The following is a 27,380-nucleotide window of genomic DNA, read 5'->3' as shown; positions in this document are numbered from 1 at the left end:
TTTGGCTGACTGGTTTTCTAATTAGGGTATATAGCAGATATTCTCTATAAATTGGATGAGTGTAATCTGCAGTTCCAAAGTTTTTTTTCAAAAATACATTTAAAAAATGTGTTAAAGCATTTCATCAAAAACACTGCATTGAAAAATGTATTAAAATTAACAATATTTTAATTTTCCTAATTGTTTCTTGAGTATGTTGAACTAAACAAGGAGCCTTTAAAACTAAATATATGATTGGTCCTACTCAAGCTTTTTGGTATACTGTCCAGAAACAGAGAAAGTGAATGACTCTAGTGACTAGTTAACAAATCATTTTTCATTCAGTTCATGTTCAATTCTTTACTCAGTTTATTTTCAACTCTTTGCTTTCAACAAAGAAAACTTGATAGATCACTAAAAATAATTATTAATAATAGATTACTATGCAATTTTGGGGGGCATATAATTCAGGATTTGTCCAAAAAACTGAGGGACAATGCAACAACAAAACTTCCATTCTTACGTATATAGCAATGCTAACAAAGTTTCTCAGGATTTACTTATATAAAAACTGAAAAATGGAAGAGTAATAAGTAATATAAATTTATCTCATTAAGAAATATTGGGAATTCCCTGGTGGCACAGTGGTTAAGAATCCGCCTGCCAATGCAGGGGACACAGGTTCGAGCCCTGGTCCAGGAAGATCCCACATGCCGCGGAGCGACCTAAGCCCATGCACCACAGCTACTGAGCCTGTGCTGTAGAGCCTGTGCACCACAACTACTGAGCCTGCGCTGTAGAGACCGTGAGCCGCAACTACTGAAGCCCGTGCACCTAGAGCTTGTGCTCTGCAATAAGAGAAGCCACTGCAATGAGAAGCCCGCGCACCGCAACGAAGAGTAGCCCCCACTCGCCGCAACTAGAGAAAGCCTGTGCGCAGCAATGAAGACCCAACACAGCCAAAAATAAATAAATAAATAAATTTATTTTTTAAAAAAAGAAATATTTATGTGTAATAATTATTAAAATTTGTAATGTTATTTTGACAACTATAGATAAAATCAGAGTAATGATAATTACAACACAGAAAGAAAAAAATTATTCTAACAAGTATTTTTCCTAATAATGGGAATTTATCTTCCTAGTAACTAATTTTCCTACTAATAGGAAATTAATAATTTAATTTCAATTTACATATTCTGTATCAGACAAAAGTCATTAAAACAAAAGTATATTATACTAAAATAAAGTTCAATGGGACAGAGATGTAAAATTTCTGACTATTGTAGAATTGCTTCATTAAAAAAAATTAAATCATGGTACCATGCCTTTATATTTAGATTACCTGGGTACACTTAGTAGAAATACTTAGCAGCTTTGTTTTAAAATGTGAATATTTAAAATTTAAGGGAAAAGACTTTTTTGTAATTATTTAAATTTAAGACAAAAAATTTCAGACATAAACTTAAAAATGTCTGAGAAGTAATATAGTTTAAAATAATAAAATAAAGATAATAAAGTAATAATATATCAATAGTTTAAAAGGTTATTTTAATGGGTACATGAACAACAACAAAAAAAATCTAAAGACAATACTATCCAAACCACTGCTTCTAGTTTTAGGTATTCAGATTTGGAGTGTTTGCAGATTCGAGGAATTCAGATTTTCAGCTTCTTACTGAATGGCATCAGTATAGTTAAAGATATGTTATATCCTAAAATATTCAACCAAAAAAAAAGAAAAGAAAAACCAGTACTCAATTTTACCCAGGATGGGAGAAAAGTAAAGGGTTATTAAGCCACAGGGTAGCATGTATCAAATTAATTGCCTGATTTAGAAATTCTCTATTAACAACCTTCTTAATCATGATGCATGCCTGGACTGAAAAATAGCATTCTTCACCAAGAGTTAAAATTTGGGGAGCTTTCATGGATAGGAAGAATTAATATTGTTAAAATGACCATACTACCCAAGGCAATCTACAGATTCGATGCAATCCCTAACAAAATACCAATGGCATTTTCTGCAAAGCTAGAAAAAAAAAACCCCCAAATTTGTATGGAAACACAAAAGACCCCCCCTCAAAGAGCCAAAACAATCTTGAGAAAGAGCAAAGCTGGAGGTAACACGCTCCCTGATTTCAAACTATACTATAAAGCTACAATAATCAAAACAATATGGTACTGGCACAAAAACAGACACATGATTAGTAGAACAGAGAGCCCAGAAATAAACCCATGTATTGGTTTGGCCAAAAAGTTCGTTCGGGTTTTCCATAACAGCTTATGAAAAACCTGAACGAACTTTTTGGCCAACCCAATACTTATGATCAATTAAACTATGACAAAGGAGGCAAGAATATACAATGGGGAAAAGAAAGCCTCTTCAGTAAATGGTGCTGGGAAAACTGGACAGCTACAGGCAAAAGAATCAAACTGTACTACCTTTTCACATCATATACAAAAATACACCCCAAATGAATTAAAGACTTAAATGTAAAACCCGAAACATTAAAACTCCTAAAAGAAAACATAGGCAGTATGCTCTTGACATCAGTCTTAGCAATATTTTTTTGGATATGTCTCCTTAGAAAGGGAGACAAATGCAATAATAAACAAATGGGACCTAATCAAACTAAAAAGCATTTGCACAGGGAAGGAAACTATCAACAAAACGAAAGGGCTGCCTATTGAATGGGACAAGATATTTGCAAAGGATATATGAGGTAAGGGGTTAATATCCAAAATCTACAAGTAACTCATACACCTCAACATGCAGAAAAACCCAACCTGATTAAAAAATGGGCAGAGGACCTGAATAGAAATTTTTCCAAAGAAGACATTCAGATGGATATCAGGCACATGAAAAGATGCTCAACATCACTAATCGTCATGGAAATGCAAATCAAAACCACAATGATATATCACCTCACACCTGTCAGAATGACTATTATCAAAAAGACAACAAAAAACAAGTGTTGGAGAAGGTGTGGAGAAAAGGGAGCCCTTGTGCACTGTAGGTGGGAATTTAAATTGGTGCAGCCACCTTGGAAAACAGTATGGAGATTCCTCAAAAAATTAAAAATAGGACTACCACACAATCTAGCAATTCCACTTCTGGGAATTTTTCTGAAGAAAATAAAAGCACTAATTTGAAAAGACATATGCACCACTGTGTTTACTGCAGCATTATTTATAACAGCCAAGGTATGAAAGCAATCTAAGTGTCCATTGATAGATGAATGGATAAAGATTTGGGGGGTACACACACACACACACACACACACACACACACACACACACACACACACACAATGGAATATTACTCAGCCATAAAAAAGAATGAAATCTTGCTATTTGCCACAACATGAATGGACCTAGAGGGTATTATGCTAAGTGAAATAAGCCAGACAGAGAAAGACAAATAGTGTATGATTTCACTTATAAGTGGAATCTAAAAAACAAACCAAAAAAAGAACAAACATAACAAAACAGAAGCAGACATACATACAGAGAACAAACTGGTGGTTGCCAGAAGGGAGGCAGGTTAGGGGATGAGTGAAATAGGTGAGGGAGATTAAGAGGCATAAAATTCTAGTTATAAAATAAATAAGTCATGGGGATCTAATGTACAGCATAGTAATTATAGTTAATAATATTGTGATAACTTCTTATGGTGACAGACAGTAACTAGACTTATCATGATCACTTTGTATTATATAAAAATATTGAGTCACTATGTTGTACACCTGAAACTAATATAATATTGTTAAGTCAATTATACTAAAAAAAAAAAAAAAAAAAGAATAACTATTAGAAGGCACTGGAAAGCCACCAAAAGCAGGCAAAAAGCCTGAGCTTACTTTGAAAAGATGTTGGCATAAAGAGTAAGAATTATGAGTTTGTGGCTTTTTGCCTGAGGGTGCTCCCAATACCCTCTTTCTACTCCAGTCACAGAAAAATCAGTCTTACTTGCTCCAGGACAGAGTCAGGGTTGATGGAACAGCTAGAAATTTAGAGGGGTAATCCTTGAAGGGAAAGACCTGCAGAAAGGGTAAAATGCAAAATCTGAGTACAAAATCTACCAGTATCCCAGGCTGACCAACGGGTAAGCATGTACAATGGAGAGTCTGAGGAGCTAGCCAAACAGTAGGTGCACATGAGAGAGCAGTTAAAAAAAAAAAATTAAGGGAGCTTCAGGATGTATTTCTTTCACTGAGGTACCTAGTTAAGTTATATAATTTAACAAGAGTGCCTCCATAGTGGTAAAATTATTGACTGCATTATTAATATTACTGCAATCACAGAATCTACTGCAAAAAGTGGAAGTACATTATAAAGTGTTCTGCTGGACCAAATCACAAGCTTTACAAAAAACAACCACCCTAATCTTTCAAGACCATCAGACACACAGCAGCAGTTCTGGAGCACTAGCTAAGGCTCCTAAATACAGCATCTCAATTAAAAAAAAAAAATCACAGAAAAAGAACTTTTTATCAAAGTATCTAAAAATAATTGTAATAATTTCAATTGGTAACATTTCTTTACCACTCACAGATGAGAGTGTAGCCTCTAAGGTGTAGGCTGATACTGATTTAAATAGACAAAGAAGGAAGGCATTTTAGTAAAAGGAAGTGAGATCTTTGATTGACAGTTCTTAGGAGAAGGTTAAAAATTCAAAAGGAGTGCCTGTATGTGGCTCAGAACCTAAAAGCCTTTTTCTCCTCCCAACAGAAGAACAGTCTCAAGTAATAACTGGTTGCCATGGAGATAAGAAACTAGAGAGATCAGAGAACTCAATTTGCAGTTAAATAGGCTGGAAACAATCCTTACTACTTGGTGAAGGAAAGCGATTAAAAATATACATGATTGCCAGAGGGAATCTTTTTCACCTAGCATTTCCTAACCTCATTAATGAACAAGAAGTCTAAAAAACCAAATGAAAACCCAAGGTGTCTTGGATTGAACCCATTAAACATAATTCAGGATTTCAAACATTATCACAAATCCTTTCTCTTCCAGATGACTTTGATTCTTTTTAATGGTACTTGTTAGTAAATACTGGAATGAGACTAAAATTGTGTTCAAAAACAAAGTAGTATACCTGAGGGGACTGGAGCTTCAATGGAAAAAAAAGAAGCATGACAAATGGAAAGGTAACCAGAGTAAGAAATAGATTCAAGTGGTGAAAATCCAGATTTTGAAAAATCTTTTCACAATCAATGAATACCTTTGTGAGTGCTGTAAAGGGCTGCAAACGTCACCGTGAAGAAAGTCGTGGAGTATTTCCCAGCATTAACTAAATGAGGAAAGGCCCTTTTTGTGTCTCGGTATCGGCGCAGGCACTGGATAAAGCGAAGCCAAGCAGGAATGCACTGAACAACAGCCCGCACACCATATGAGTATTTGTGGCAAATTTCTGGTTCTGTGAAGATTTCAAAGAAGAAAAGACTACAATTAAAAAAAAATAACTTGTTCACATCATTTAGAGTCATATATCATAACCACTAGGAAGTCCATGAAAGCAAGGACCCTGGGTTTCAGAATCACTTTTTTCTTTGCAACTATTATATTCTTAAACTTTTTAGTGGTTGATAAGCTGCGGAGAGAAGGTAAAATACACAGTGGGAACTTAGAAAAATCTGCCGGCTCAAATTTCTGACTATCTATTCTGGAATCACCTTCTTTGGAGTGTGGTAAAACTATAAGACAATTAGAAGATGAATACCTTAATCAAAGAGAAAAAAATTAGCTCTGAAACATCTGGAAAACCTATATATATCACTGGTGACTCCAGTCAATTTCATGAACTCCAAACCACTACAATATACCCACTATAGGTTGTTCACACTCTTGTTCTTTAAAAAAAAATAAAACGAACAAAGAAAACAAACAGCAGAGTTTATACTTTTAAAATGAGAAGAACAGAGTTCGTAAATCAGTTTTCTTCAAATTCTGGAAATGTATCAGAGTGGTTCAACATACAACAGAATTGTGATCTGCTGGCAATCAATGAAAATGTGTTGGCACTGGCTTCATTAACTTTTGTTAGTCAGATGTTACATAATCTGTCTAAAGTTGGTCTTTGTCATTAAGGCAAAATTCCTTAGTAACTTGAACACCTGGCATAAACAAAGAGTGATAAAAAGAGCCAAAAGAAAAATAAGGTACCCAAGAAGAATTTAAAAACATCTATAATGACTTTCTCAAAGCACTTGATCTAATTTCTAAATTATCAGTATTTTTGATCATAGTAAAGCAATACTGTGATGGCAATTGTTGACACTAAAGCATCTGTGATTTAATTACCAATGTATTAGAAGTTTTTTAGTTTTAGAATTCTTTAAGTTGTAAATCTCCTGGCAAATAAATGGCTAAAATTATAATATATAATTTAAGAGCCAAATTATATCAGATAAAGAGATTGCTAAAGGAGTGCCAAGTACATTTAATTAAATTTGTAATATTATTGGATGATCTTAAATTCCTCAGTTATCATTCCCAGTATTTCTTGGTTTACATTGGCAGTTCAGTAGTGTGGATGCACATTCATACCCTACCTTCTGAATCATTTGGCAACAGGCCCCCGCTTTCATCCCATTTGAGCTCAAAACTGTAGAAGCAGATCATATATTCCAGGTCCATCAGTATCACTGACAGGCTGTTCAGCTGATCGGCCAGCCAGAAATCAGCAAAGCCTACCTTATGGAAGGGGGCTGTAAATACTCGAAACTGGGAGAAAGAAAAAAATCAGAAAACACAGAAACAAGAAAATTCATATTAAATTTCTCTAATTCATGTCTGACCCTGCAGCATGATTACTTTAGTTGATAAAACGGAAATCAATGAACCAATCACAAACACAGGGACCTGGCAACAGTGGCTAGGTTGAGAATTAGTAATGAAGGGATTGAATGGATAACTAAGAAAGGAATTAAAAGGGTGGGGCAGGGGGAAGGCAGGAATAGCTACAGTCAGAAAACAGAAAGCAGAGAGGTGGGAAGAGCTGAAGTGGAAAGCAGAGAGAATGGCACAAATGCATCGAGAGGACATTTAGCGTTAGGGTCTAAATTAAATTTTGCTGGAGACCCATGTGCTATGATAGTTTCTGGAATATTTTCCCATCTTAGCTAACTGAATACAAAGCTCTTCTTTGCCTACACAGGATAGGAAGGGGAGGATAGCACCTCGTCTGAAGTATGTATTATTCTCTAACCAAAGTCACTTTCATTTCACTAATGCCTTGGTGATAATTGCATTTGTCTTCAAATTATGCCACAAAAATCAGCCCACATCCCACTGTTACAAAAACAATGATAAATAAATTCAGGTTATATGCCTTGAGCATTAATCCACTCTGTGTATTTTTCTCATAATGCATTTCTTATAATCCATTAATTATAACAATTCTATGAGCTAGGTGTTATCCATATCCCCATTTTACAGAAGACCTATAACAATAACTCCTCCTAACTCTGTTCTGTGGAAGCCTGTTTACCACTGCAAAGGAAAATCCTGGCATTGCAGAGAGAGAAAGAATTAGACACTAATCACCAGAAATAAGCTCAAATTGTACAGACTGCCTTGAAAGGCCTTGAGTGAAGTGAAGATGGGATGAAGGCAGCTTTCCTCCTCACCCTGTTAGACCCTTTCTATCTTACACAGGTGAAAATGGACTCCTAAAACAAGGAATTCTGACTAAGCAACAGTTATTTTAAAAAAACAGTATGTTGCTTTAATTTGCATTTGATTGTTAGAAATGTTGACTATTCTTTCTTGGTTTATTGTCTATTGACAGGGCCTCTTTTTATTGATTTCAAAGACATTTTTTTAAAATTTATTTATTTATTTTTGGCTGTGTTGGGTCTTCGTTTCTGTGCGAGGGCTTTCTCTAGTTGCGACGAGCGGGGGCCACTCTTCATCGCGGTGCGCGGGCCTCTCACTATCGTGGCCTCTCTTGTTGCGGAGCACAGGCTCCAGACGCGCAGGCTCAGTAGTTGTGGCTCACGGGCTTAGTTGCTCCGTGGCATGTGGGATCTTCCCGGACCAGGGCTCGAACTCGTGTCCCCTGCATTGGCAGGCAGATTCTCAACCACTGCGCCACCAGGGAAGCCCATAAGCAACCGTTTTGAGAAAATGAGTCTAAAGCTATAGCTCTCCTGCCATGTAGGTATATTCATTTAATGGACATATCCAGCCTGGGAGACTATGGCTCTCTTCTCTCAGACTTGGCTGGTTCTTTCTATTCTTTCTCTAAATAATTCCCTTGATTATTTCAGGGAAATAATAAATGACTATATTACAAATCAATCCTGGGTGTCAACTATCTATGACAGGTATTGTCTTGGAGCTTTGGAATTTAGACCAGGGGTCTGCAGGATACAATACAGGCTTTAAGACATTACTTTCTGGAGCTGATATATTTTGTGTCCACGGTTCAATCTCTGATCACTCGCTTACTCTTTCAGAAAGTTGTTCAGTAAGCCAGATGAGATATTATCATTTGCAACCATAAGCTCCAGATACAGTAAACTTTTTTTTTTTTTTGGCAGGGTAGGGTGGGGTAGGAGGTATTAGGGATTGAGATGTTAATCATTTATGCACAAAGAGGTTCTGGTACCAGTTTATATAATATTTTAAGAAACTCTAGATACAGAATGGATTTAAAAGATTCAAAGAGACAGAAACAAGAGAATAATTTAGGATATAACAACAAAGGATCAGGAAGTCTTACTCAGTCTCTAGTCATGGACTTTTGTGAAACTGGCAGCCTAGGGCAAATTTCTCATTTCTCACTGACATTAGACAGACTACCATTACTGTCACAACCTGCCACATCCAGCCTCAAAACCTGGCTATTACAGAAAACCTCTGTAAGAGCAGAAGGGGAAGACAGTGTATTAAATAAGAAACAAAGAGATAGAGGGATGCACTAGAAAAGGAAAGGAGTGACATAAAATAAAAATTGGAAGGAAGGGAAAATTGACAGAAGAGAGAAGATGAAAAAAGAAAGAAAGAAGGGAGTGGTAAATATTGGTATAAGACAACTAATGAAGGAAAGAACATAATTATAGTCATTCATGCATTTAACAAAGATTTATTAAGTATTTACTATATGTCAGGCATTGTGGAGGTACTAAATAAATAAAACATGGCCTGTACACTCAAAGACCCACAATCCCTTTGGGCAAATAATAAGTACCTAAAGAAATAATGACAGCACCATGTGGTAACTGCTATTACAGATAGGCATACAAAATACCCTGGAAATACAAAGAAAGGAACAAGTAGTTTGGTCAGAGGTAGGGTGAGTGGAAATGAAAATAAACAGATCATACTTAACTCCCTGACATTAACACATAGTCAAATTCATCTTAGATTTATCTGAATTCCCCTTTTGGAGTGAGAATTCTCCTTCCTTTCTTATTCTGGCGAAGGTCTTTCAACTTCTACTTTGCTGTGATTTAAATTAAAATGATAACAATTCACTGAGTAACTGTATTAAGAAAGCTACAGACAACCTGGATATCTGATGTTTTACCCACATACACAAAAAGGCCACTAACAAGTTATTACAAAGAATATATGTTATCATCTTCTAAGTTAAGATGATGAAGTTAAGGAGATAAACAGTTAAGGAGATGAAGTCTTAATTTCTACTTGTGGATAATCACATTCTTTCCAAATCTGATTTTAAGATTCCGTTAGTTGATCCACTACTCAAAGTTAAACATGTAGATAAAGTGACCACCAGGTCTAACTGTTAAATGGTAGTGTTTAAGAACACAGATTATGGAGCCAGAATGCCTGAGCTCATATCCCATCTCCATTACATCCTGGCTTTGTGACCTTATTTAATTCCCCTGAACCTAGGTTTCCTCATTTATAAACTGTGGATTAATAGTAGCTCCAACCTCATGGTTTATTAAAAGGATTAAATAAATTGACACATATAAAATGTCCAGAATAGTACATTATTAAATGAGAATATTTCTCTAATCTATTCTTATAATAGACACGTGTAAAAATTTTATTATACAACTAAAGAAAATATTGGAAAAACCAATTCCAAAATAATATAGCAAAAGACTCTAATTTAAAAACTTTATGCAGCCTTCTATAAGAATAACTTGATACTTTTGTTCAGAAAATCTGAGGCATTGTTTATGCTTCCTAACTGGATTTCCAAGTAGGACAAATACAGATCTGGAGAGAGGATATATGACCTAATGAATGTAAATAAACTGTATTAATTTGATATATAATACTAATATCAAAACAAATCAATTTCTTAAAAAAATTTTTTTAGCTTCTTTTGGGGAGAGGAGTAACATATCAATTCCATAGATTCAAATTTAAATATGAATATAAGTGGTGCCCAGTGCCTACCACTATGGCCAAGTGACACACGTTCTTTTTCCACTAAAAATTAAAGTAAAAAAGAAAAAGGGAAATGTAGTTTACTTTAGGATGAAGCTTTAAAAAAAGCTGTATCAGAGAAACATAAATAGGGTAGAAACATTCTTGTTAAATCACTAGAAATAACTCTAAGGGTAAATTTTCTCAATGAGATTTGAATTAAAATAAGTCAATAGGTCAATTAATGTTAAAATAATCTAAAAATAACATTTTTACTATTTACAATTATTACAAAGATACCAAATCACAATGCTTCCTTCCGTATTTCACTGCTTCTGAGAGTATATTTTACTATTCTCTTATTTCTTATTACACCCCTGCCAACCCATACCATCAACAGTCCTCATTTATTAACACACAACAGATGCACAGATAAATGTCTACTCAATGGGGAATCGTTCTGCTAATAAGAATAACTCGTCATTCATGAATCATACCAGCTTCCCATTTAAACAAAGAAGGATGCACTGGGGAAATGTTCACTTAGCACATAATGTACACAACTGTATTACTTTATTATTGTAATGATGCAATCATATTAACACCTGAGTTTTCTAAGTCTTTCAAATCTCATTTGAAAATAACTTTATAGAGATTTCACAATAATTTAGGAAGGAAAAATAGGTGCTTATAATCTTGTAGTTATTTCCTTGTAACCAGAAGAATATTATATTTTTTATGCAAATAACACAGTTTAAAAACTCCATAAAATCTAGAAATAAAATGACAATCTCAAAATAAGAAAGGTAATCTAATATTGTTGTACTAACTGGAAATGATTTATTTTTAGTATAAATTTCGAGAGAAAAATGGTTCAAATTTTTCTTTTGTCTTATATTTTTAAAAAAATCTTCTAAAAAGCATGTTTTCTAGATGATGACAAAACACATTAAAGGTGATGGTATAACTTATGACTTATTAAAATATGCTTGAACATCTAAGTTCCACACTCAGAATTCAAACTCAAAATTAGGCCTAGTGGTGCTATACTTTAAGGGAATGATTTGCTTCCTTGCTTGCTTGCTTGCTTATTTATTTATTTATATTTAATGAAGTTGGTGGAAAAGAGGGAGATTCTCAGTTTGTGATAAAAATCCTAGTGGAAGAAAGAAGAAATACAAATAAATGAACAATTAACTTTGGGGGGGAAAAAAAGTCAAGATTTGGGCCATTTTCTTTTTCAGATTGCTATAAATACCTGCCTATATTGGAACATAGCCTGCTTTTATTTGTTGACTGCTTACTATGTTTTTTTAATTGGAAGGTCATATTTTATTTCTTCAGATTTTAAAAATTTAGTGAATGCTAAAGAGAGCATATTGCTAAGAACAACAACAAAAATTCTCCTAAACCTAAGGGGCATACAAAAGGAAAAAGAAATAAAAACTATAGTTTTCAAGGCAATATACTTTATAAGGTGAAAAAAAAAGTGAGACGATAATTATGAGAATTCTGGAAGTCTGTGGAGATTGGTCAATTTAATTACTAACCTTCACTCTACTGTTAGTTGTAATTTGTAATCTAAGAAATAATTATATGAAAGCATTCCCAATTGATTTTCAAAATAGAGCTGGTTAAATCTGGGAGTAAGCAGAAGTTCCCTTCCAGAGCAGTCTACAATATCCCAAAAAATACAGCTACCATTTTTGCAGGAAATTCTATACCCTAATGCTGAGACTGCTTGATTTTGAGATCATTAAGAAATAGGTAAAGTGGAAGAAGAAATGGAATTTATAAAGTCAATTTCTCAAGTTAAACTTGGTGATCTGACAAGATATTCCTACTGCTTTTAGAGAACCAATACTTCATAAAATAAAAATGTTTGAAAAAAAAAAAAAAATGTTTGATTGACTACTTATAGCAATTTAACAGGAAAGTAATAGTTGCACCACTTAAAAAAAAGGAAAATTCTACATGTTATCACAGTTGATTAAATAATCTGTAAAGTAATTAATTATGAATTATTATTAATTTTTAAAGTCATTTCAGTATCTTGACACTTCATATTCCATTTTGGAGGAAAAAATGCATGAGTGCTTTTCCCAGGGCCACTCTTACTGCACAACATCAGGTGTACCAGTCATACTGTGTTCTTTGCCCCTGGAGCTGGGGTACTACTCATTTAGACTACAATGTGAACATGCTTTCTGAAGTTGTGCAATACAGGAGTTTTGTTTTCATTCTGGAGGAAGCCAATGACCAATATACCACTCTAAAAATGATACACAAATTTCTGGACTTACCAGCAGTTTAAGCAGCCAAAACCGGGATTTATAATAGAAAGTTTTGGTGGGGTTGATGAGAAAGAAAACCATAAACCCATAAAGGACAAGTGGGTACACATATGTGGGGATGACACTAACTGGAGCAAAGAAGCATGCCAGAAGGCTCAGGCACCACAATATCCCGAGGAATCCAGCAATCTGATAAAGGATGGGAAAGACAAAAAGAAAGAAAATTATTTTTATTTCTACCATTACTTAAAAAATCTTTAATAAAACAGAGGTAAGAAAAATGTTTAATTATTACATCAACAATCCTCTTCAAATAGAAAATAGATTTTAGTACCCACTAAACCATCTATATAGCTAATGTAAACTATATTTATGGGATTTTATGTCTTGCTTTGATTACCTCAAAGAGATGCTGATGAGATAAATTGCTTCTTGGATTAAGTTCAAAGATGAGCACATGATTTACTCCAGCCTGTCTCCAACCATACGTGTTGATGCCCAGTAGAAAAAGGAATTCAATCAGAAGAAAGCCACCGCGATAGATTCTTATCAAGGGCCAAATACTTCTATCTGTTTCAAGTTTAAATACAGCTGAAAGAATATCAACTAATTGGTTAGTTAGAAAATTTATAATGTCTCCTTTAATTGTCTTTTCTCTTAATTCTCAAGGATATAACCCTGGCATAAGAATTTTTAATAAATAAAACGTAAACCTAGGTTATCTCAAGAGCCTGATAAACTTGCTTCGAGGTTCTTTCTCTTCTTCATTTCACTCTGCAAAATTCCACCAGAAAAATTTTCCTAAAATTTGACTTTCAGCATATTAGTCCATGGTGAAATAGTTTAGAACGATCAGATCAGTTCTGTCAGCTGGGGATTTCTGTCATGACACAACTTCTTTGGCTGTTTTGTCCATCACTGAACTGGATATAGTGATGCCTAGCTCACAGCGTTACGATGAAAATTATAAGAAAGAGTATATATGAAAGCAATGTGAAAATTGAAATGTCATATAAATGACAACAATTAGTATTTATAGAATGCTTACTATGTGCTAAGGATTGTATTTTTACATATAACAATTCATCTAATCTTCACAATGGCTCTGTGAATTAAAAACTATTATCTCTATTTGATTGATGAGAAAACTACAGCAGAGAAGTTAAGTAATTTGCTCAGGTTTACCAAGCTAGGATAAAGCAGAGCCAGGATTTTAACTCAGACAGTTTTGCTCCAAAGCCCATACTCTTAATTACTACATTCAATTGCTCATATGCCCATACAACCGTTCAGTATCACTACTATCCTATAGATCTCCAATAATTATAACATTCAAACGTTTCAGCCTTGCAATTCATGTTCTTCACAATCTGATCTCCAATTAAATTTCCCAAACTTATCTCATAGTGCCCCTAAATTCTTATCTCCTGATAAATTTTATTATCCTTTTAACAAATTCACTTTTTTGCTTATGTTGTCCCCTGTACCTAAAATGGCCTTGCTCTTTCTTTTGACAAATTCTATTTGTACTTATTACTTAAGAGTCAGATTCTCATCTGTTCATAAATTTATTGAATCAATATGTTTCATTTTGAGCCTATTCTGTGCCAAACATTTCAATTTGGCTACCAATTTCTCAATTTGCCAAATAACTATAAAATTTACTGTTAGCACTACTCATTTGAAATTTAATTATATACATCTTATATACTTAAATAACCATTTATTATTTATCTTTGTATTCTCTATAGCACATAGCACATTTAATAATTTAAAAATAACAGGGTACAGAAAGCCTTTGCTTTGGAGCCAAATACTACAGACCAGATTTCAAATCCTAGCTTTACTAGGGCAAATTATTAAATTTTTCTAAGTCTCACTTTCCTTGTTGGTCAATGGGGAGAATATCTATTCTCATAAGTTTGTTAAGAAGATTAAATCTGAACAACATATATTAAATGGCTAAAACAGTACGTTTGGTCCATTTTTGAATATTCAGTATATATCAGTTTCTTTTTCCTTTTACTTTATGAAAATTCATTTTTTCATTAATTTGACAAATATTTATTGGGTGCCCATTATGTTTGACACCATTCTAAAAGCTGGAGATTCAGTAATGAACAACAAACAAAATACCTGTCTTCAGGCAACTTCTATTCTGTATAATGTCAGATAGTGAGATAAGTATTTCGAAGGAAAAAAAGTAGAGTAAAGAGATAAAGAATGTTAGGTGCTATTTTAGGTAGGGTGGTCAAGAAAACCTCTCAGAAGATGACATTTGCAGGAACCTTAAGGAAATAGAGACTTAATCATGTGACTATCTGGAGGAACAGGGCTCCAAGTAGAGGGAAAGTACAAAGGGCCTTAAGATAGGTATAAGCCTTGTGTAGTCCAGGAACAGGAAGAAGGCCAGGCCACTATGACTGGAATGAATGAGAGGTAAAGTGGCAAAAAGTTACCTAGAGGCAGATCAGGTAGGACTTTGTCAAGACTTAAGCTTTTACTCAGATGTATAAAGCCAATGAAAGGTTTTTCACATAATTGGTATGACCAGATTAATAATTTTAAAGGACTACTCTAGCTGTCATGTGAAGAACAGACTGCAAAGGAACAAGTACGGTAGCAAAAAGATTAGTTAGGAGGTTGAAAATAAAAATATATATACATGGTTTTACATCCTGATTCCCAACCAAAGACTACATATATATTACAACAGTCAGGAAACAAAAATAATAAGTATAAATCCCAAAGAATACACAATTAAACTACTAGAGCTTATAAAGTCAACAAAGTTGCAGAGTACAAGATCAACACACAGGGACTTCCCTGGTGGTGCAGTGGTTAAGAATCTGTCTGCCAATGCAGGGGACACGCGTTCGAGCCCTGGTCCAGGAAGATCCCACATGCCATGGAGCAACTAAGCCTGTGTGCCACACCTACTGAGCCGGTGCTCTAGAGCCTGTGAGCCACAACTACTGAGCCCATGTGCCACAACTATTGAAGCCCGCACGCCTAGAGCCTGTGCTCCGCAATAAGAGAAGCCACCACAATGAGAAGCCCGAGCATTGCAACGAAGAGTAGCCCCCACTCAAAGAGTAGCCCCCGCTCGCCGCAACTAGAGAAAGCCCGCACGTAGCAATGAAGACCCAACGCAGCCAAAAAAAAAAAAGATCAACACACAAGATTCAGCTGTCCTTATATAAACCACCAATGAACAATCTGAAATGAAATTAAGAAAACAATTCCAATTACAATAGCAAACAAAAGAATAGAACACCAAGGAATAAATCTAACCAAGGAGGTGAAAGACTTGTACATTGAAAACTACAAAACACTGCTGAAAGAAATCCCATGTTCATGGATTGGAAGACTTGTTCAAATGGCAATGTTACCCAAAGTATTCTACAGATTCAATACAATCCATATAAAAATTCTAATGGCCTTTTTTTGCAGAAATGTCAAATCGATACTCAAATTCATATGGAATTGTAAGAGGCCCCAGATAGCCAAAACAATATTGAAAAAAGAACAAAGTTGGAGAACTCACAATTCATGATTTCAAATTGTACTACAAAATAGTGTGGTACTGGCATAAAAAAAGACATATAGACAAATGGAATAGATTGAGAGCTCAGAAATAAATTTATACATCTATGGCTGATTGATTTTCAATAAGAGAACCAAGACTATTCAATGAAAAGGAATATTCTCTTCAACAAATGGTGCTGAGACATTTGGATACTCACATGCAAAAGAATGAAGCTGAATCCATACTTCACAGCATGTACAAAAAGTAGTTCAAAATGGATCAATGAGCTAAATATAAGAGCTAAAACCATAAAACTCTTAGAAGAAAATATAAGGGTAAACCTTCAGGACCTTGGATTTGGCAATGGAAGTCTTAGATATGACACCAAAAGCATGAATAACACAACAACAAAAACAGATAAACTGGATTTCACCAAGTTAAAAAATTTTGTGCATCAAAGGACATTATCAAGAAAGTAAAATGACAATCTACAGAATGGGAGAAAATATTTGCAAATTATATATCTGATAAGGGTCTAGTATCCAGAATATACAAAGAACTCTAGTAACTTAGCAATAAGAAGACAACTCAATTTAAAAATGGGCAGAGACTTGGATAGACATTTTTCCAAAGAAAATATACAAATAGCCAATAAGCACATGAAAAGATACTCAATGTCATTAGAAAAATGCAAATCAAAACCATAACAAGATACTACTTCAAACCCACTAGGATGGCTATAATTAAGAAAAAAAAAAAGGGAAATCACAAGTGTTGATGAGAATGTGGAGAAAACGGAACCCTCATAAATTGCTGGTGGAAACAGAAAATGGTGGAGCCTCTGTGGAAAACAATTTTGTGGAACTTCAGAAGGTTAAAAAGCATTATCATATAATTAAGCAATTCCACTCCTAGGTATATATCTGAAAAAACTGAAAACGGGTACCCAAACAAATCCATGTATATGCATGTTCACAGCAGCAAAACTCACATTAGCCAAAAGGTAGAAACAACACAGCATAGTTACATTCAGTTTTGGTAGATACTACCAAACAGTTCTCCAAAGTACTATACCCATTTCCACTCATTCACTTTCATATCTTCATGATATGCCATTGTATAGGGGTAATAGCATTTATTTTCTTAAAACAGTTCCTAACTGATAGACATTTGAGCCGTTCCTAGGATTTTGCTATTATAAACAAAATAGCGGTGAATACCCCCCTTTCATATATGTCTTTGCACCCATGTACAAGTATGTTTATATGATAAACTTCTAGAAATAAAATTGCTTAATCAAAGTGATTGTATTAAAAATTTTTTACATATGCTGCCAAATTATCCTCTAAAGAGACTGCAACAATTAACACTTTACCACTAGTGTATGAGTGCTTGTTATTTCACACTCTTATACGCACTTTTTAAAAAAATTTTTAATGGAGTATAGTTGATTTACAATGTTGTGTTACTTTCTGCTGTACAGCAAAGTGAATCAGTTATACATATACACATATCCACTCTTTTTTAGATTCTTTTCCCATATAGGTCATTACAGAGTACTGAGTGGAGTTTCCTGTTCTCTACAGTAGGTACTTATTAGCTATCTATTTTATATATAGTAGTGTGTACATGTCAATCCCCCCGGTAACCATAAGATTGTTTTCTACATCTGTAACTCTATTTCTGTTCTGTAAATAAGTTCATTTGTACCAATTTTTTAGATTTCACATATAAGCAATATCATACGATATTTGTCCTTCTCTGTCTGACTTACTTCACTCAGTACGACAATCTCTAGGTCCATCCATGTTATTGCAAATGGCATTATTTCATTCTTTTTTATGGCTGAGTAATATTCCATTGTATATATATGTACCACATCTTCTTTATCTATTCCTCTGTTGATGGACATTAGGTTGCTTCCATGCCCTGGCTATTGTAAACAGTGCTGCAATGAACACTGGGGTGCATGTATCTTTTCTAATTATGGTTTTCTCTGTGTATATGCCCAGGAGTGGGATTGCTGGATCATATGGTAGCTCTATTTTCAGTTTTTAAGGAACCTCCATACTGTTCTCCATAGTGGCTGTACCAATTTACATTCCCACCAACAATGTAGACGGGTTCCCTTATACGCAGTTTAAATGGTCAAACTCTTGTCTTTGTCAAACCAGGAAGTGAAATATGATATATTATTATTATATCAATTAAGTACAGGTTACTAGGAAACTATAAGAACAAGTTTTAAAAAATCTGAACAGGTAGCTTTTCATCTTCATAACACTAAATATCTGGAATACGTGAATTTCAGACAAATTATTAAATATCAGGTCATGTCCCCTTGAGAAACCATAGCAATTATGTACATTATTTTTTTATGTGAATGTTTGAAAAAAAGAATCATGCTTGTACATGCGTTACTACTGCTGTGTTTCTCTCTCAATTTTCAACTCTTATTGTTAACGCAACCACTGGGAGATAAATAAGGATAGACAGCTGGCTTTAACTGTATTTACCCTGCCTCCCCCGTAGACACACAAAGATTAAACAAAGACGGGTTCTGAGGTGAGAGAACATAAATGCACAACACTAAATGTATAAAGCACCCACATTGGAAAATAAATCAGACCGTCTCACAAAAACGTAGGCTATACATACGAAAGAAAACAAAACCCCAACTTGCCCCTGAATTTAAGAAAACTTCAATTCATTCACATAAAAAGAATGAAGTTTATTTATCTATTCTTATGTGTTACTTAATGATGGTGATGATGATAACACCATGCTCATCTTGGAAAGAAAAGAAAAAAATTTCACACACAGATGAGTAAGGTCTTCCCTGATGCTCTCATTTGAAAGTAATCACTTGTTCTCTTGACCTGCTTAGAAAACACTTCTATTTTGTAGTGTATTATTATTGTTTTAATATGTCTTAATCTCCTTCGTGTAACAATAAGCTTCATAAGGAAAGGAATTCTCTTATCTATCTTAAGACTCAAGATTATCAAGCATAATCACAGATACATAAAATTTACTTGTTGAATGAATTCTAATACAACCCTGTTCTTTTAAGGTATTAAGCTCATTTAACAAATGAGGAAATTGTTTCAGAGAAGTTAAGTCATGTCTTTAAAGCCAAAACAATTAAGAAACAGTTGAGCTGGGACTGCAACCAGGCAAGGCCTTTTGGAGGTAAGTCAGTGTTCTTTCCATAACAGCTAGCTGGATAATCTAGGGCTAGGCTTTTTATTGTAGTATATCCATGCATTCTATATAAGTAAACTGCATTCATCCCTGAAGACACAGAGCTAGATTTAAACATGAACATAAATTATACCAATATTAAAACATGAGCTTACAGTAGACAATAATAGAGTTAATTTTTAGTAAAATTGGTGGGAAGGAGAACTCTAAACATACAAATGAAAACAACACACTGTTAATAGGTAAAGTTCACACACTATCTAAAAGCCATTACAACTTGGGCTATAATTTCGTAATATGCAATTTGACAATCTTAATTAAGAAGAATGTTTATGAGGAATAATGAATTCAGTAAATTATTTCTTGAACATCTATGTGTCTGGCACTGCATTAGGAACTTGAAATACAAAAATGAAAAACACATAGACCCTGGAATCGAGAATAGTTTAAGTGTGACAGTGATATAAACCTTCCTTGTTCAGGCAGCATTATAATTACTAAAAGTCCAAAACAGATTATAATGGATATTTATACAATAACATCTATTTCTAAGTCATTTTCTGTGCAGACTTCACTGAACAGAATTTAATCCTTTATTAATGACTCACAGTTATTATAAGCACAAGTACACAGACTCTTTTTTTTTTTAATGAATTTATTTATTTTTATTTTTATTTATTTTTGGCTGCATTGGGTCTTCATTGCTGCGTGCAGGCTTTCTCTAGTTGCAGCGAGCGGGGTCTACTCTTTGTTGAGGTGCAAGGGCTTCTCATTGCGGTGGCTTCTCTTGTGGAGCACGTGCTGTAGGCATGCGGGTTTCAGTAGTTGTGGCACGTGGGCTCAGCAGTTGTGGCTCGCGGGCTCTAGAGTGCAGGCTCAGTAGTTGTGGCGCACGGGCTTAGATGCTCCGCGGCATGTGGGATCCTCCCGGACCAGGGCTCGAACCCGTGTCCCCTATATTGGCAGGCAAATTCTGAACCACTGCACCACCAGGGAAGCCCCAAGTACACAGACTCTTGAGGTATACCAGGATTATCTGCCCTTAAAGTAAAAGTCCTCAAATTCAAGAATCTTTGAGATTTGTGTTTTTTTGCTGTTTCTGTGCTTTCTGTATATCATTTAATTTCATCTCTGTCCTTCTCTTCCATCCATTCAAACTTCAACCAACATTTTTTGAACCCTGCTATATCCCAGGCAATGTTTTAGGTGCTGGAGATACAATGGTGAACAGGAGAGACAAAAGCCAAGGCATTAAGGAATTTATATTCCAATGGGAAAGCAGATAATAAGAAACAAAATATGTCACAAGTGCTCCAAAGAAAACTAATGTAGGCTAAAGGGATAGAACAGGCTATTTTAGGGTAGGCTGATCAGGGAAGGCCTTACTAAGGAGGTGGCATTTGAGTAGAGACTACATGAAGTGAGGGAGTAAGCTATGTAGACATCTTGGGGAAGGGCCTTTTAGGCAATTGAAAGGGCTCATAGATGGAAATGAGCTTGGTGTGTTCAAGAAATAGTAACAAAACAAATGTGGATGGAAACAGTGAAACCAAGTGAAACTGAGTGTGGGGGGGGATGACAGAATATGAAGTTAGAAAGGCCCAAAGGGACGAGATCTTGCACACCATGGTAGGAATTTTCCATTTTATTGTAAGAGAAGCCATTTAATGGATTTTGAAGAGGAGAGTGACATGATCTAACTTGCATCAAAAAGACACTGGTGACTGTAGAGAGGCAAGAGTGGTTGTATGGAGACAAATTCAGGAGGCTGCTGCAGTGTACTAAGCAAGAAATGGTTGCTTAGACAAGGATGGCACTGGTGGAGGTGGTCAGATTCAGAGCATATTTTGAAGACAGAGCAACAGGACTTGCTGATGGACTGGAGATGAGGTATGAGGGAAAAGAGAGGCTAAAGGTTTCTGGCCTGAGAAACTGATGAGAGGTGAAGCTATACAGAAGAGAAAGCATATTTAGTGATAAAAAAAATTTGTCCACATAAGTTTAAGATGCCTATTAGACATATAAGTATCCAATTAGATATCATTCAGAGGAAACAGTATATAATTTGGGAGTTATTAGCATATAGATGATATTTATAGCCGTAGGCTTCAATAAGACTGCCTAGCTAGGAAATGAATGTAGACAGAGAAAGATCTGCGGACTGTACCCAGTGGTACTCCCCAACATTTAGATGCCAAAAGAAAAGAATAGCTAGAAAGGAGTCTGGGAAAAAACTACCAGCCAAGTTTAATAAGAAAACCAGCAGAGTGTAGTTTTCCCAGCAAAATCAACTGAAGAGTTTCAAGAAGGAATGATCCACAATGTCAAAATGCTGCTGAGAGGTAAGTCAAATTCTGTTGGGAGGTTTAGTAAGATTATGCCTCCCTTGTTCTTACATCATTTCTTGATGTTGGCAATGCACTTGTTTCCAGCAATTCCTCCTACCTCTTTATAATTTTTAACTGCTATAGAATAGAATATTATATAACTAATTTTCTTTAAATTATATGCAAAGTAATTGTAAATAGGTTCTGGAAAGGATGTGAGAGAGTCTCCAAAAAGCAAAGTAAATGAGCTTAGTGCACAAATTTTGTAAAATCTTATTTACTCTCATCTCTGATCAAGGGAGCTGAGGTTATTGATAACTAAACGCTGAAAATGATAGAGAATAAGGAGTCACAGTCTAGCAATGTTTAAAGGGATAATTATATCCAAAGGGGAAAACAAACCAAAATAACCAACACCCACCCTCCCATCATTTATAAAAACAAAAAACTTAGCCCTGACAGATTTCTCTTTCAGTAGCTTTGGTAGTTTGGTAGTAACTTTGGGAGAGGGACAGAATATGACATAAGCAGATTAGTAATAATTTAATTCAAAATTTAAACTACTCACCGGCAAGCACAAGGGTAATATTCAGTACAATGAATATTCCACAAAATAGGCCAACTCTAAAAGTAGTCCATGCTGGTGCAGGCTGTGGACAGAAAAACAGCATTTTGAGTAAAGGGCAAAATATTGAATACATTTAGTATACAGTGTAATAAATTAGCACTATAAGCCTCAAAGTTCTACCATGAAAACAAACATATTTTATGATCTGAATTTTTATAAATCTGGACCAGAGAATCATCCTTCATTATCCAATAATACTAGAATTGAGTTGCCAGTTTATTCTAATTATTTTATAGAAATCTGAGTCACTAAATAAAGAGAATTACAATCTCAGGCATCAAATTACATATATACTGAGTTTTCTTATAGGAGAGATTTAAGTGCAATTTCACTTTTACAGTGTGTACATATTTAAATTTTGTAAGTCAGTATTACTCAATTAGAGTTCACATATTTGGTACTATATAATTAGAGACAACGATAAAAATAAGAATACTCATTTTTTGAGTACTTACAGTATTATATTGGAGTAACTTAAAGTGAATTTTTAAACATACACTCATGTCAGAATCTCCAGGATGGGGGCTTTCCTGGTGGCACAGTGTTAAGAATCCGCCTGCCAATGCAGGGGACACGGGTTTGAGTCCTGGTCTGGGAAGAATCCACGTGCCGTGGAGCAACTAAGCCCATGCGCCACAACTACTGAGCCTGTGCTCTAGAGCCCTCACACCACAACTACTGAAGCCCACACCCCCTAGGGCCTGCATGCCCCAACTACTGAGCCCACGTGCTGCAACTACTGAAGCCCACACGCTTAGAGCCCGTGTTCCGCAACAAGAGAAACCACCATAATAAGAAGCCCACACACCGCAATGAAGAATAGCCCCTGATCGCCCCAACTGGAGAAAGCCCACATGCAGCAACAAAGACCCAATGCAGCCAAAAAAAAAAAAAAAAAAAAAAAAGAATCTCCAGGATGTGCACATGCAAAAATTATTTTTCTCTATTATAAATGTAATTTTAAATTTAGAAAATAAAAGAAATCTACTGCTTTCTAAAATAAAGTGCCTGATACTTTAAACATAAATAGATAAGAAACATGGAGAGATGATCTTATCGATTTAAATATTTGCTATGAATGTTATAAAAGAAATTGTTAGAGGTGATATTACATTTGAGATTCTTCAAATGTTTTCTAAAAACCTTTAAATGAAAAAAAACACTGAGACTTCCTCTGACTTACTTATTATTCATCAGTAATAGATAACTGTATGTTAGTTTAGGACTGAAAGCATTCAGAAGGAAGATGGTCATCCGTCTTTTTCAAAACAAATTTTTTTTTTTAATAAATTTATTTATTTATTTTTGGCTGTGTTGGGTCTTCGTTTCTGTGAAAGGGCTTTCTCCAGTTGTGGCGAGCGGGGGCCACTCTTCATTGCGTTGCGCGGGCCTCTCACTGTTGCGGCCTCTCGTTGCGGAGCACGGCTCCAGACGCGCAGGCTCAGTAGTTGTGGCTCACGGGCCCAGTTGCTCCGCGGCATGTGGAATCCTCCCAGACCAGGGCTCGAACCCGTGTCCCCTGCATCAGCAGGCAGACTCTCAACCACTGCGCCACCAGGGAAGTCCCAAAACAAAGTTTTAAATAGTGTAATTTATCATATTTACAAAAGGATGTGTGTGTGTACATACACACACACATATACATATAAATAATGTATTTGGACTATTAGAGACAATAATAAAAGGTACCTAAACCTATCACCCATCTTTAGGAGAGCACATTTCCATTACTTTGAAATCCTTATCCTTTCCAGATCCAAAATCCTTCCCTCCTCACCAGAGATACCCATTTCCATGTTTCTTTGGCTCTATCCCTTCTACATGCAGTCCTAAAGACTTAATTTTTCAAAATTAATTTCCTTATTTTTAACAGCTTTATTGAAATATAACTGACATACAATGAACTGCACATATTTAAAGTATACAATTTGTGTCTTTCCTCTCTGGACGCTTTTAAGATTTTTCTTTAATTTTCAAGCAGTGTGACTATAATATGCCTGTGTTTTTTTTTTAACTGTTTTTTTGACTAAATTGACATACGATAAACTGTACATATTTAAGGTGTACAAGATCTGATATTTTGACATATGTAAACGCCTATGAAACTATCACCATAACCAAGGCAATGAACATTGTCTATCATCCCCAAGAGTTTCCTCTTGCCCTTCTGTAATTCTTTTCCTCTTACCACATCCCATCCCACCTCCAGGCAACTGCAAACCTGCTTTCTGGGCTTCCCTGGTGGCTCAGTGGTTGAGAATCTGCCTGCCAATGCAGGGGACACAGGTTCGAGCCCTGGTCTGGGAAGATCCCACATGCCACAGAGCAACTGGGCCCATGAGCCACAATTACTGAGCCTGCGCGTCTGGAGCCTGTGCTCCGCAACAAGAGAGGCCGCGATGGTGAGAGGCCCGCGCACCGCGATGAAGAGTGGTCCCCACTTGCTGCAACTAGAGAAAGCCCTTGCACAGAAACGAAGACCCAACACAGTCATAAATAAATAAATAAATAAATAAATAAATAAATAAATAAATAAATAAATAAAAGAACGTGAATTTCTTAAAAAAAAAAACAAAACAAAAAACCTGCTTTCTGCTGCTATATGTTAGTTGGCATTTTCCAGAGTTTTAGGTAAACAAAACCATAATGTATATATTCTTTTTTGGTCTGGCTTATTTTTTCAGAATAATTATTTCGAGATGCATCATGTTGTTCCATATATCAAGGTTTATTCTTTTTATTGCTGAGTAGTATTCCATTGTATGGATATACCACATTGTTTACCTATTTACCTACTGATAGACATTTGGGTTGTTACCAGTTCTAGGCTATTATGAATAAAGCTGCTATGAACGTTTGTCTTTATATGAACATATGCTTCATTTGTCTTGGGTAAATACCAAGGAGTGTAATGGCTAGATCTTATTGCAGGTGAAGGTTTAACTTTTTAAGAAACTGCCGAATTATTTTCCAATGTGGTTATATCATTTTATACTCCACCAGCAGCATATACAATATCAGAGTTCTTGGTCCTTCAAGGTTTAGCACGTCAATCTTTTTAATTTCAGTCATCCTAATAGGTGTGTGTTATCCCATTGCGGTTTTAATTTGCATTTCCCTACTAATGATACTAAGCATCTGTTCACATGCTTATCTACCACCCAGACATCTTTGATTAAGATCTTTTGCCCATTTTTAAGTTGGGTTGTTTGTTTTCTTATTATTGAGTACTAGAGTTCTTTATATGTTCTGGGTACAAGTCTTTTATCAGATATATTTTTAAAATATTTTCTCCTAGTCTGTTGCTTTTCATTCTCTTAACATTGTCTTTTGAAGAGCAGGAGTTTTTAATCTTGGTGAAGTGCTTTTGGTGTCATTTCTAAAAAATCTTTGCATAACCCAAAGTCACCAGGACTTTCTCCTATATTTTCTTCAAAAATTTGTCGTTTTAGGTTTTCATTTAGGTCAATGGTAAATGTAAAATTAATTTCTGTACATGGTATGAAGAATGTATGGAAGTTGTGGGTTTGTTTTTTTTTTTGGCATATGAAAGCCAATTGCTCCAGCCCCATTTGTTGAAAAGACTATCCTTTCTCCAGTGAACTGCCTTTGCATATTTATTGCAAATTAATTGTTCACATATTTATTGGTCTATTTTTGGATTCTCTATTCTGTTCCATTAATCTATCTGCCTATCCTGACACTAATAACACACTGTCTTGATTACTGTAGTTTTAATAAGATTGATACCACACAGTGTTAATCCTTCAACTTAGTTGTTCCAAAGTTGTTCTGGCTATTCTTGGTCCTTTGTACTTTCATATAAATTTAAAAATATGCTTAATAATTATTTTTTAAAAGCCCTGTTGAGATTTTGAGTTAGTTTGTGTTGTATCTATGAATCCATTTAGGAAGAAATGACATTTTAAAAATACTGGGTTTTCTAACTTCTCTCATGTATCTGTCTTCTTTAATTTCTCTCAATAATGTTTTATAGTTTTCAATGTAAAAGTATTGCACATCTTTTGTCAGATTTAACCCTAAATATCTATGTATTGATCTTGTATTCTGCAACCTTGCTAATAAACTCACTAATTAGCTCTAGTAGCTATTCTATAGAGTCACTGGATTTTCTAAATAGGTCATCATGTCATCAGCAAAAAAAAAAAACAAAACAAACGAAACAAACCCCACCAGTTTTACTTCTTTGTTTCTAATCTAAATGCCTTTTATTTCTTTTTCTTACCTTACTACACTGGCCATAATCTCCAGTACAATGCTGAATAGAAGTGGTAAGAGTGAATACACTTTTTTGTCCCTAGTTAGGGAGAAAGCATTCAGTGTTTCATCATTAAGTATGATATTAGTTTTAGGTTTTTCATAAATACCTTTTATTGGGATGAGGAAGATCTTTCTGTTATTGATTTCCATTCCATTCTGGTCACAGAACATATTTTCTATGATTTAAATCCTTTTAAATTTACTGAGGTTTAGTTTATGACGCAGAAGATATCACTTAAATGTCTTTTGGTATAACTACTATGTAGATATCATTTAATAAATGCTTTTTTAGGCACAACTATTGCATTTTAGAGGAAAGTATGTAGTAGCCCAGACTATCTGAAGCCCTCCCACTCCCATATCATCAGATAAATATCTCATCTTAATCATTTGGTCTGACCAAGTTAGCATGTCAGTAAGAATAAACAAGAGAAGTAGTACAAGATAAGAAGAGAAAGGTGGGAAGACATTACAATTTATTATGAAGTGAGATCTGTCTGGCAACTAATTTTTTAAAGTGAAAATAGCAATAGTAATAAATACTTATAAACTTTGGCTGAAACATTTTTTAAAGTAATGAAACTAGTATATTTTATCAGCTAACAGATCATGTTGATTATTAAACAGGTAAAACGAACCAACCAAACAACTGGAAACAAATACGAACCTGAGCAGCTCCCAAAGGGGGAACACGTAAACGCTTCATAGCTTTTTGTCTGTCACCATCTTCAAGTTCATTGGTCACTACAGCCTAAAAGACACATTGTTAACTTTTGACG

At 35.0% G+C, this 27,380-nt stretch overlaps 1 protein-coding gene across 1 annotated transcript in view; it reads right to left on the bottom strand.

Moving 5' to 3' along the window:
- XPR1 (xenotropic and polytropic retrovirus receptor 1) overlaps positions 1 to 27,380 on the bottom strand; it is a 193,766-nt gene that overhangs the window by 35,573 nt on the left and 130,813 nt on the right. Inside the window, exons 6-11 of the mRNA XM_036824076.1 lie at positions 27,269 to 27,352; positions 22,261 to 22,342; positions 13,033 to 13,223; positions 12,642 to 12,821; positions 6,540 to 6,711; positions 5,210 to 5,404 (exon numbers count right to left, since the gene is read on the bottom strand). Coding sequence (XP_036679971.1) covers positions 5,210 to 5,404; positions 6,540 to 6,711; positions 12,642 to 12,821; positions 13,033 to 13,223; positions 22,261 to 22,342; positions 27,269 to 27,352 — 904 coding nt within the window. The remainder of the gene's footprint in view (positions 1 to 5,209; positions 5,405 to 6,539; positions 6,712 to 12,641; positions 12,822 to 13,032; positions 13,224 to 22,260; positions 22,343 to 27,268; positions 27,353 to 27,380) is intronic.

The sequence above is a fragment of the Balaenoptera musculus genome, chromosome 1, assembly GCF_009873245.2.
Source record: "Balaenoptera musculus isolate JJ_BM4_2016_0621 chromosome 1, mBalMus1.pri.v3, whole genome shotgun sequence".
In the NCBI taxonomy this organism is placed as follows: domain Eukaryota; kingdom Metazoa; phylum Chordata; class Mammalia; order Artiodactyla; family Balaenopteridae; genus Balaenoptera; species Balaenoptera musculus.
The sequence above is the reverse complement of the archived record's forward strand: the minus strand, read 5'-3'. Positions and strand labels throughout refer to the sequence as shown.